General features: G+C 34.1%; 1 protein-coding gene across 2 annotated transcripts in view; it reads right to left on the bottom strand.

Annotated features, from left to right (window-relative positions):
* The window catches only part of LAMA2 (laminin subunit alpha 2), a 628,216-nt gene that overhangs the window by 235,843 nt on the left and 379,731 nt on the right, over positions 1-12,642 (bottom strand). For both annotated transcript variants that reach the window (XM_007450523.1, XM_007450524.1), the window contains exons 16-17: positions 10,358-10,471; positions 3,921-4,048 (exon numbers count right to left, since the gene is read on the bottom strand). In XM_007450523.1, the coding sequence (XP_007450585.1) occupies positions 3,921-4,048; positions 10,358-10,471 (242 nt within the window). The remainder of the gene's footprint in view (positions 1-3,920; positions 4,049-10,357; positions 10,472-12,642) is intronic.

Below are 12,642 nucleotides of genomic sequence, written 5' to 3'. Positions count from 1 at the left end.
CCTACACGTTTGATTTATTTTGCAATATTATCTAAGAAATTTGGAGCCAAAATGGTTATGATCTATAAGATTTATGACTGGGGATTAAATAGATAAATCACCAAGGCAAAACTATCACTAAGCCTTACAATTCTAGATGAAGGTTGCAGCAACCTTCAGTTGAATTTTTTTTTTCTGAATAACTTATGAACATTCAAATCCCATCTTCTGAATAATATGTAACTAGTCAAGTTATTCCTCATAGTTTCTAACTCAGATTATAAGTGTAATGACTTTTTAAAAACTTTTTTAAAAGGGGAGTTTCTCTAAGTCATTAAGTATCCCCATTATTTAGTGAATAAAAAAATTCAGGTTATTAGATTAAAATGAATTTTTCTCATCACTATTGTGCAGCTTAACTATGTTAATTTTCAAAGTGTGTTAAATTTAAAAGACCTAATACCTCTGAAAACAAATTTTTAAACAAAGTGGATCATCACCGTTCCCTCTTTCTACTTATAAAAATGCCACTTTTTTATTGAAGTATAGTTGATTTACAATATTGTTAGTTTCAGGTGTACAGCACAGTGATTCAGGTTTTTTACAGATTATATTCCATTATAGGTTTTATTACAAGATACTGGGTACAATTCCCGGTAAAAATGTCACATTTAAAGCTGGCAATTAAAATTGGTTTTTGCCCTCTATTGCCAGTTCTACTTCTAAAGTTAAAATTATTACTTAATAATTTAATAATTGTTTAATGTAAATGAAAGCACCTGAAATTAAGAATCTTTAAATATTTGGTGTAACTTACATTGTTATTATTGAGTTGTCTTTATTTTAAAGAATAAAGATCTGCATAATATACCGAACTGTAATACAATACTAAAGAACATTTTATCACTGGACACTGGGACCTCAATCCTTTTTAGCACTGACGGATGGTACTGTAACGCTTGCTGACTTTCTCCTTTCAGGAACACAATTAGAATCCATTTTAAAGTAGAGGCACAGTAAACAGAGAAGAATGGGTCATGAATGCCTATAATTACCCAAGCAAAGTTCTCTCCCTAATGGCTCTTCTGCATTTATAGTAATTGGTAATTAGTTGGTCTAATTTGAAGATAAATTCATAAGGTCTACATATTCACTAAATTACATAATTCTGCAAATATATTAGGCTAGGATTTCCATGGTACTATGAATGGTCGGCTGTGCTGAGTTGACAGCCGTGCTAATGCCACTGACATTTTGGCTGAGAAGGAGTGCAATGTAGATGAGTGGCTAGATGCTATCCCTTTGTTTTCCTCACCTCAGTGAAAGTTTGGTATACGTTGGATGGTGATGGTTCTGGAGAATTCCATTCAGCTACGTGAGTGAGTAGGTTCTACACTGCTTGATCTGACCCTTCACAAGTACACCAGAGAGCAAGGTTTGTGTCACGTTATGACCAACATATTCATTATTTTCCAGATTTCCTTTTGCCTTCTTCCTCTTCTCTGACATCCCTGGTTACCAAAGGATCTTCAGTTTTGTAACCACCCAGGCTCATGCCCTAAATTCTGAAAACGTTCTGATCACTAATATATAGTTACCCCATTTCCCATTTAAGTCTCTTAATGCTATCACTTAAAATGCAGTGTGATTTTTAAAGAAGCCCTCAATGTAAAACTGTAGAGGAATGGAAAGCACATTGGACTTTAAACTTAAAATTCCAACTCTGATACTTCAATACTTTATGACTCTGAGCAAAATAAGGCTCACCATGTTCAATCATTGTTTTAGGTGCTTTGTGTATTTTAGTTTATGTAATTCTCACAAGAACCTTATGAGAGGGTCCTATTATCACAACTAATGACGAGAGAATTGAGGCACAGAGAGTTTAAGTAACTTTCCCAGAGTCACACAGTTAGAAAGTATGAAACTCAGCATTTAAATCAAGGAATTCTCTGAGAATTGGCACTATAATGCTCTTTTCCCACTCGGAAACTCTTTTCTTAATCCATAAAATAAGACCCACTTATTGAATAGTTTTTGAAGGTAAAATAATGCCAAATATAGTGCTTGAGCCTATGCCTAGAATGTAGTAGGCTGCCTTCATTAAATCTTAGTTCTTTCTCTTCTTTTCCAGTGACTAAGATGGAAAATTCTGAGGGAGGAAGGTTGTCAGGAAAGAGGACAAGGATTTCATGTGAGATGAAGTATAGGAAGCATAGTTCCTATGAGGACTTTTAAATTTAATGACAGAATTATTCTCAAAGTCTTTAGCTTGTAGTATTTATGGACTCTAGTAACAAAAGACCATCTCCATTAGGAATATCATGGGTAAGACCTCAGACTATGACCAACTTGATAACAGCTTCACATTAAAAAACTGTAACTGACAGATTTCATTAAAAATCATTAAAAACTTTTGCTCTGCAAGCATTAATACAGCATTTAGAAACAGGTGGAAAGTACATAAAATAATATGAATTTTATTAAGCACTAAGCTTGCCTTTATGAAAAATTTTTACAATTTCATTGATTTAAAACTACAGTTGTTTATAATTTTTACTAGTAAAAAGTGTTGATTACTGTTCAACATAATATGCCCCATTAAAATAAAAAACATTTTTGGTTTCAGGGTCTTGCTTACATATTTGCTTAAGGGATGGCTGCTCTAAGGGGAAAGTGAATTAGAGCAGCTGAAATACAGTGTTCCCCTAAAAGGTAAAAGGAAGAGCAGACAAAATATATACTTTTAAAAGTGTGGTACAGAAGGAGAAAAACAAGTATCGTATAATATCGCTTATATGTGGAATCTAGAAAAATGGTACAGATGAATTTATTTGCAAAGGTGAAACAGAGTCACAGATGTAGAGAACTAACTTATGGTTACCAAGGGGGAAAGGGAGGGTGATGAATTGGGAGATTGGGATTGACATATATACACTACTATGTATGAAATAGATAACTAATGAGAACCTGCTATATAGCACAGGGAACTCTACTCAGTGTTCTGTGGTGACCTAAATGGGAAGGAAATCTAAAAAAGAGTAGACATATATATATGTATGACTGATTCACTTTGTTGTACAGTAAGAAACTAATACAGCATTGTAAAGCAACTATATTCCAATAAAAACTGATAAAACAAAAACAAACAAAAATCAAAGTCTGTTACAAAAGGTTATTATTTTAGGTGAACAAACAGAAAATTTTAAAAAAAGACAGAAAGAAACCTGGATGACTAGAAAAATTATATGAAGTTTGCATTAAACTTTTTCAAGATGTAGTTTATGTAAAATAAGATGCAAATTATTACCCATATTTCAATATTTATATAATTTATCATATAATAGCATTATAATTATTTCAATAAGATAAACATATATATATATATATAAAATATGATAATATGATAAACCGTGTGCTAAGGGACAGAACTGGTGCTTAAAGGTCAACTAACTGATTTCTTATTTTACCTTTTTGAGGGGTTTATGACTTGCCTAAGAGTTACAAATATTGTGTGACTGTGACCCAAATGAGCAGCATTTATATTAGTAGTCTTTTTATTACAGTATGAAGATTGTGTGTGTGTGTGTGTGTGTGTGTCTGTGTGTGTTTGTGCATGCAAGTGCTTGCCTGTGGGCACATGTCTATGTTTGTATAGTATATGTCTTCTGTTCTTTGGAGTTGGTTTAGAAAATCTATTTGAGTTCTCTTAGATATTAAATCCCCCAAACTAGAGCTAAAATACTAAAAAATCTGAGGAATAAATAGCCACAACTTTAAATGTTTTATATTTAGAAAAACTCACAGTATCTTCTTGAGAAATTCATGCATAAATCTATTATTATTTCATGTGTGACAAGAGAAAGGGTAAATTCTATATCAAAAATGCACTTGCAGAACTGGATTCCCAGCTCATGAGAGAGGTTAAGTTTATTACTCACTTATTGGATGGGATATTGAGTGGACAGGCACAGGGCTGACAGTCATCAGAGGTTCCTTTAGTAGGATCACCATAGAAACCAGGAAGACATTTATTGCAATACAGGCCACCAGTGTGATCCTTACAGTTCTGAGGAAGAAATGCACATCAGAGTTTATTATTTCGGTCTCAAGCATCAACACGTTACCAAAAATAGATCTACAGAATCATTAGTCTATTCCCCGCCAGAAAGAATAATTTTCCACATTAAATGGTCAATTTTACAGCTGGGAAAGAGCACTGAAAGTTAATTTAATATCTAGCTTATAAACTACACACTAGTTTCAGCATATGCATACTTACAAAAAGATGATTGAAATTCATTATAAATATTTTTCATTATGCAAATAGTATTTCCTTTTTTTCTTTGGTTTCTTTTTTAAGGAAATACAAGTGATCGTGAGTGTGTGTATGTGTGTATAGTTATAGAGTCTTAATAATATATGTTTAATGGAAATTGTACCTGATTTAGGTAAAAATCAACTGTTCAGCTTAAACTGCTGATTTAATGAGAACTATGGCTAATCCTACAAATCCTCCGACACTATGGCCTTTTACATCAGAGATTAATTTGGACCCCAGTAGGCTCTGATGATGTGGACAATGCACTAATGTATTACAGCTGCGAGGGCCTTGCTTAACTCATAATTTTAAAATGAGAATATTGAAAAATTAAAAATGTATACCAATAAATAATAAAACCACAAGGCACATAACAATTTCCCTCACACATTGTTTTTTACTTTCTATTTTTTTATTATTTTTTAACATCTTTATTAGAGTATAATTGCTTTACAATGGTGTGTCAGTTTCTGCTTTACAACAAAGTGAATCAGTTATACATATACATATGTCCCCATATCTCTTCCCTCTTGCATCTCCCTCCCTCCCACCCTCCCTATCCCACCCCTCTGGGTGGTCACAAAGCACCGAGCTGATCTCCCTGTGCTATGCGGCTGCTTCCCACTAGCTATCTCTTTTACGTTTGGTAGTGTATATATGTCCATGTCACTCTCTTACTTTTGCCCAGCTTACTCTTCCCCCTCCCCATATCCTCAAGTCCATTCTCTAGTACGTCTGCATCTTTATTCCTGTCTTGCCCCTAGGTTCTTCTGACCATTTTCTTTTTTTTTTTTAGATTTCATATATATGTGTTAGCATATGGTATTTGTTTTTCTCTTTCTGACTTACTTCACTCTGTATGACAGTCTCTACATCCATGCACCTCACTACAAATAACTCAGTTTCATTCCTTTTTATGGCTGGGTAATATTCCATTGTACATATATGCCACATCTTCTTTATCCATTCATCTGTTGATGGACACTTAGGTTGCTTCCATGTCCTGGCTATTGTAAATAGAGCTGCAGTGAATGTTGTGGTACATGACTCTTTTTGAATTATGGTTTTCTCAGGGTATATGCCCAGTAGTGGGATTGCTGGGTCGTATGGTAGCTCTATTTGTAGTTTTTTAAGGAACCTCCATACTGTTCTCCATAGTGGCTGTATCAATTTACATTCCCACCAACAGTGCAAGAGTGTTCGCTTTTCTCCACACCCTCTCCAGCATTTACTGTTTCTAGATTTTTTGATGATGGCCATTCTGACCGGTGTGAGGTGATATCTCATTGTAGTTTTGATTTGCATTTCTCTAATGATTAATGATGTTGAGCATGCTTTCATGTGTTTGTTGGCAATCTGTATATCTTCTTTGGAGAAATGTCTCTTTAGGTCTTCTGCCCATTTTTGGATTGGGTTGTTTGTTTTTTTGATATTGAGCTCCATGAGTTGCTTGTATGTTTTGGAGATTAATCCTTTGTCAGCTGCTTCATTGGCAAATATTTTCTCCCATTGTGAGGGTTGTCTTTTCGTCTTATTTATGGTTTCCTTTGCTGTGCAAAAGCTTTGAAGTTTCATTAGGTCCCATTTGTTTATTTTTGTTTTTATATCCATTTCTCTAGGAGGTGGGTCAAAAAGGAACTTGCTGTGATTTATGTCATAGAGTGTTCTGCCTATGTTTTCCTCTAAGAGTTTTACAGTGTCTGGTCTTACACTTAGGTCTTTAATCCATTTTGAGTTTATTTTTGTGTATGGTGTTAGGGAGTGTTCTAATTTCATTCTTTTACATGTAGCTGTCCAGTTTTCCCAGCAACACTTATTGAAAAGGCTGTCTTTTCTCCACTGTATATTCTTGCCTACTTTATCAAAGATAAGGTGACCATATGTGCGTGGGTTTATCTCTGGGCTTTCTATCCTGTTACATTGATCTATATTTCTGTTTTTGTGCCAGTACCATACTGTCTTGATTACTGTAGCTTTGTAGTATAGTCTGAAGTCAGGGAGTCTGATTCCTCCAGCTCCGTTTTTCTTTCTCAAGATTGCTTTGGCTCTTCGGGGTCTTTTGGGTTTCCATACAAATTGTGAAATTTTTTGTTCTAGTTCTGTGAAAAATGCCAGTGGTAGTTTGATAGGGATTGCATTGAATCTGTAGATTGCTTCGGGTAGTAGAGTCATTTTCACAATGTTGATTCTTCCAATCCAAGAACATGGTATATCTCTCCATCTATTTGTATCACCTTTAATTTCTTTCATCAGTGTCATAATTTTCTGCATACACACACTTTTTAAAAAAATTGAAATGGTATTTTTCTATTAATTGTATTTTTTGAAACCATGTTCTTTTCAAAAATAAAAATCAAAATAAAGTAATTTATATCTTGATTTCTTCATATTAATTAAAGTATATTCATAAACCCACTTTGTGTTCACAAAATTGATCAAGACTGGTAAAGGTGAGCAATCAGATAATCAACAAGTGAAACTGTCTATAAAGCACTGATAAGTTTTAATGATGTTTTGGCATCATGTAAACATAACTTCTTCAGTCTCCAATGATACAATAAAATGTATCTATTGCCTATTACCTATCATACGATATGGATTTATTATGGCTGAAATACATTTTTAATTTTACAAGCATATAAAATGCTATTTTTTTCTCATTTCCAAAGAATTCATCAGAGCTTGGAGTGCAAAACCTTTAATTTTATCATCAATAAATAAATAGGTAGAGGAAATGGCTAATAGCCAAAATATAAATTCACTTTAAGCATAAAGTAAAAATTTATTAATCTGATTGGCCAATGGGATAGCCAGTTTGATTCAATGAAAATTCTGAATTATTTCTTTTAGTATATTTTTAAGAAGCTCAATTTTAATTACACTTAGTAAATGGATTTAAGGAAAAAACACCCATAAATAAACACTTTTGAACATAGCTTGTTAAATTCCTTGGGGAGAGGGACAGATTCTTTTTTTTTTTTCCTGCGGTACGCGGGCCTCTCACTGTTGTGGCCTCTCCCGTTGCGGAGCACAGGCTCCGGACGCGCAGGCTCAGCAGCCATGGCTCACGGGCCCAGCCGCTCCGCGGCATGTGGGATCTTCCCGGACCAGGGCACGAATCCGTGTCCCCTGCATCGGCAGGCGGACTCTCAACCACTATGCCACCAGGCAACCCCGGGACAGATTCTTTATTGTAGACAATGTTAAATGAAAATCCAGTAATCCACTTGCTTACATTCTGTAAATATGGGAGTTAAGCTCACAATATATGAAGTTTTCAAGCTCTGAAATCTCATGACAGTTTCATGACAGTGAGTAGGTAATTCTTTAGTATCTGGTGATACTTGAAAATAGGTTTTTCTTTAAGGTATTTAAAATTCTCAAATTTATTTTGCAACTCTCTATCAAAGTAGCAAAGGTGTTAACTTTATTATCCACATTTGTCTAAATAACAGCACATTGGGATGGAAGGTGCAAAACATGGATCAATTTGATGAAAGGCTTTCCTCTTTGATTTCATCTTCATATTAGTTCCTTGCAGTTTTCAAGTTTAAAGTTGTCTCTTACTAAAAAATGTATGTTTTTTGCAATATTTTTTGCATATTGTCAGATTGACACAATCAAAATTATATCTTCAAAGACTTAGGGACTTTAAAAAATAAGATTATAAAACTGATTATGTTTTAACCATGTTGAAAATGGTATTTCTAAAACTCAACTGAAAATCTTGCACAACCCAGAGACCCTGCTTTTCTTTACTGACTTGAAAGAAAAATAACATGTAGGAGTTTCTTACATTTCCTAATGTCATATTTCAGTTAATGTAAATAAAATTAATCTTAAAACTCAAGTGTTTCTGCAGTTGAAACCATAAAACAATATTAGACAACAATACAATGGAAAACCCAAACTGAAAAAGACGAAAGGTTTGCTCTGATGGGCTGGTTATTTTTACAGGTGTCCTGCTACAAAAGTACTTTCCAAATGTCTATTCACGTCGCTTGTTCCTTGTATGGAACAAGTATGCGATCTTCCCATGTGGCTTGGGTGTTTCCTAGATCACTTCAAAAGTACTTTGAGTCAAAATGACCTTTTAGTATATAATAAGTCTGCCCTATAACAGAGGTCTGGATTTTGATCTAACATCAAAAAATATTTCAGTTAATTTCTAATTAGATTTCAAAGCCAAACTAAAAAGCAGTTTATCTGTAAGTTTTGTAAATTTTCTGTCTAGTGCTGGTGGGGGGAAGCATAAATAATAGAAAAAAAAAGGAAGCTAAAATGCGGGTCAGCTGAACAGTAAGAATGCCTTTGATGTGCAATATTTAAATATTTTTCTCTTTGTGGATCACATTAGAATGAATACACTCAAAATGGAACATCAGCATTTAGTTATTAATACCATTTCAGATAAAGAGAATTTGAAAGTCTCCAGAAATATCTTACATGATCACCTATTGACCAGCTACAGAGGAAACCTCAGAAAACACCCCAGATTCTATCTCTATCATTAAGATCTCTGTTGTTTCCCTAAGATTCATTGTGTTATTTGAAGTAGGCTATCTCCCTGTCCATGAAACAAAGTCAGTAAACTAGGCTTCATTAGTAGAAGGTCTCACATAATCATTGATCCCCTCCCTTCTTCCTCCCAAAATTATGCTGGATGAAACTATTTTATTCTAAAACAATGGGCTTTCATTCTTAGAAATATTACATAACCAAATGAATTAACAGCATGATTTTAGACTTAATGAATGCAACATGAAATATTACTATTGGGAACATTTAAAGTCTGGTATCATGAAATATTTATTTTTGTCTTTCTAGGTTTCAGTAAAGCAAATCTATTTCTGGTTTGGGCTGAATATTTCCTATCGCATGTTAGTAAAGTGTTTAAAGGTAACTCAGTATTTTTTCCAAGGTACATTTTAAAAGATTTATTGTATAATTAAAATAAAAATCACTTAGTCTTTCTATTCATAACAATGCCATTTGAAAAATCTACTGATCCACAAATTAAGGCTATCACGCTTTATACTGCAATGCAATTAAACAAAATCTTCTATACAGAAAACAGAAAGAGCATCAATAAACCTAAATGCCAAATCACATTGAAACAAAAGCCCTGAATTTTCATTTTGGATTTTTCCCAGAAGCTTTTAAGTAGAAGAAAAAGGGTGGGGGGAAGAATGAGCAAGAGAAAGAGAGAACATTAAGAAATACAGATAAGAGAGTCTGCCTTAAATTCTACAGGGAAATGAGAGTATGATATCTTCCTAAACTGGCACCATTTCAAATTGTGTTTCTGCAAGACTAATGAAATGAGAACTGTTGTTTCAAGCTTCATGCCATGTCAGACAATATAAAACTAACATGCCCTTGAGTTAATCAGAATGGTCTATTCAGTGTAATTCTCTAATCCAAAAGCTTCTTAGCAGGATGGAAAGTACTTTGCCTTTTGCAGAGCTTTTTTTCTGGTTGAAATATAGACTTAATTGTAAAAGGAGTAAGGAGCTCTGGTGAATATGTATTGCATATATTTATTATTTTTTAATCTATATATGTTGCTTTGTATTTAGTTAAATGCTGACATTTGACAATAAAAAAAATGTAGTATTCCCTCATTTTCAAAGTGACAAAAACTGAACTATGCCTATTACAGAGGTTACATTTTATACTTTTCATATTATGGGGATATAAATTATTTCCTGTTACAGAAATACAGTCTATTTCTTGGTAGATTTATGGAAGGGATTGAAACCATATATATTTGTGGTAGAAAGGTATCCCAGTCATTAGTTATGCTTTATTATGATGTATCTGATCTTAATTCAATTCTTAGACTAATATGAATAAACACTTTCTAATGCTTGTTAGTCAGGGAGACCACGTATGAAAGAACGTTCCCAGCTTCCAACTCAGCTCAATATAAAGAGTGCCATCAAATCACTTCCTGACTCAAGTATTTAAAGTCCCAAAGGTACTAATTGAATTGCAGGGCCTATTGAGCTGATTTCAGCCCTGTCAATCAGCATCTCCAAAGGAGAAAGCACTTACCAGGCATTCTCCAGTGATATCATCACAGGATTCCGCGTGACCAAAGCACTGACAGGGTTCACAGATGCCACCAAAAATAGTGCCGTTAACTCGTCTGTGCCTAGGCCAACAAGACTGAAAGGAAGATAAGGCTTCAAGTTAGTCTCAGGGATTTTTTAAAAGTTTGCTTTTTGTCTTTATTGGACAAAGGAAAATATTTAGGTAGCAAACCCAGCAAATGTGCTTGCCAAAGCACTGCCATTATGGAAATATTGCTACAGAGCTATTCCTCCTGACATGGGAGCTTCGTACTAACCTTAGTGTTATTGGCAGGTATGAGATTAGAAGAAGCATTAACTTGATGTCTCTTCTGAAATAGCAAAATAAAGCAGAGATATAAAGAACTGAAACATGACAGTCACAAAGTAAAAAGCACAGATAAGAAAATGGAAGAAAAAGTACTGAAAAAAAGCAGCCGACAGAAATGGACTCTTCAGAACCTTAGCCTAAGAGAGCACCTAATGTCATTCCAAGGAATGTAGATTCTCTGGAGTGACCTCCCTTTCCCACGTACAAACTGCCCACAACTCTGTCACTTTCAGAAAATCTTCGCAGTCATTTGGAAGAAAGGTAGCATCCGCTCTTAACATTTGATCACACACACATATATAATTTATACCTCTCATTCTCAACTTCCTCCATCCTCTTATGCTTTCTCAAATTTACACAAAATAGTTTATGATTTATTTACCATATATTTATTCCCTTGATATTTTATTTTATGGCATTATTCTACTAGAACTCTACTTATATCTATCATTTGCTTTCTAAGTGTGAAACACTTTACCGTCCAAAAATAGAATTCTGATTAGAAAAAGGGTATTTGGGCCACACAGTATCCGTGTGTCTGTGCCGGCTTTCAGTTCACGTCATGCTTAAATTTCTCTTCCACGGGGGTCACTATAAATTGGATGGGATGCAAAATAAGGGGACAAACTTCACTGCCCTCTAGGAGGTTATGATCTCCATCAAGTTAAAATTGCATTTTGTGGGTTATTTACCATATTTCTGGATGGTTAACTACGACATAATATATCATGAAAAGGCCTTTTTTTTCCCAGTTGAAAGTGGAAACAAGAGAGAAACCACTGAAGTAATAAAGAATATAGAATTGTGTTGTGTATTGTTGGAAATGGTCCTTCTGCCTCAGGATATGAGGACTCTTAAATGTGAACATCGATAGCAAACACATAAAAAAGAAGGATCAGCTGATACTTCATATCTGAAAGGAAAACAAAACAACTTTCCTCTTAATTTGCGCAGTACAGAAAAGGTGGCAATTTTCTAACCTCTTCTAATAATTTCTCATCATTAAAAATACTGTCACCCTAGACTCATTATAGAAGAGATTTTGTAATGTAATATATATTTCTAAAAACTGGTGAAGCTACATATCCAGAAGGGGGTAGAAATTAAGGGTGTTGATAACAAGGAGAGAACTGATTTACTCTTTTCAGGACAAATATTCATGGAATTGTCATTAATAAGTTATATATATATATATATATATCTGCAAATGTACTACTCCATTTGTACATGTACTCCATCTTCTTTCTTCAAATTTCCCAACTCTTTACACCTCTCTCTTAGCCAGTAATTTCATCTCATTAGTCACAGAGAAAATTAAAGCCATTGGAAGCCAAATTTCCACTACCAAGTCCACAAGCATAAGTGTATATTTCCATTTGTCATATTCCCCTCTGGAACAGGCATGCAGGATTCCTCATCCTCTCAAAGAAATATCACTGCACTTGTAATCTGTATTCCATTATCTATTGTCTTCCCAGTATTTCCTCTCTGTGCTGTATCAGTAATAGCTTTCCTTTCTGTTGGATCATTACTATCAGCTTGAAAATATGATCTAGTATCTCCATCAAAAATCAGCTAATAGAAAAAAAGACAAAATTACTTCCTTAATATCCTATAACTTTCAGTTACCTACCTGTTTTTCTTTTCAGTAAGACTGCGCTAAAAAGAATGGATATGTATATATATGTATGTATGTATAACTGATTCACTTTGCTGTACACCTGAAACTTTCATAACATTGTAAATCAACTATACTCCAATAGAAGCTTAAAAAAAGAAAGAAAACTTAAAAAAAAAAATGTTTTTCTTCCTCACTTCCCTTTTATGCTTCCTAATCAGTCTTGTGCTATCACCACTTGATTAAAACTGCCCTTGTCCATGTCACCAAATTCCAGGGAGCCAACTCTAATAAACAATTCTACAATCAACACTTTATT

The sequence above is a fragment of the Lipotes vexillifer genome, unplaced genomic scaffold, assembly GCF_000442215.2.
Source record: "Lipotes vexillifer unplaced genomic scaffold, Lipotes_vexillifer_v1.1 scaffold537, whole genome shotgun sequence".
NCBI classification, from domain to species: Eukaryota; Metazoa; Chordata; class Mammalia; order Artiodactyla; family Lipotidae; genus Lipotes; species Lipotes vexillifer.
This window is presented reverse-complemented; position numbering and strand designations above follow the sequence as displayed.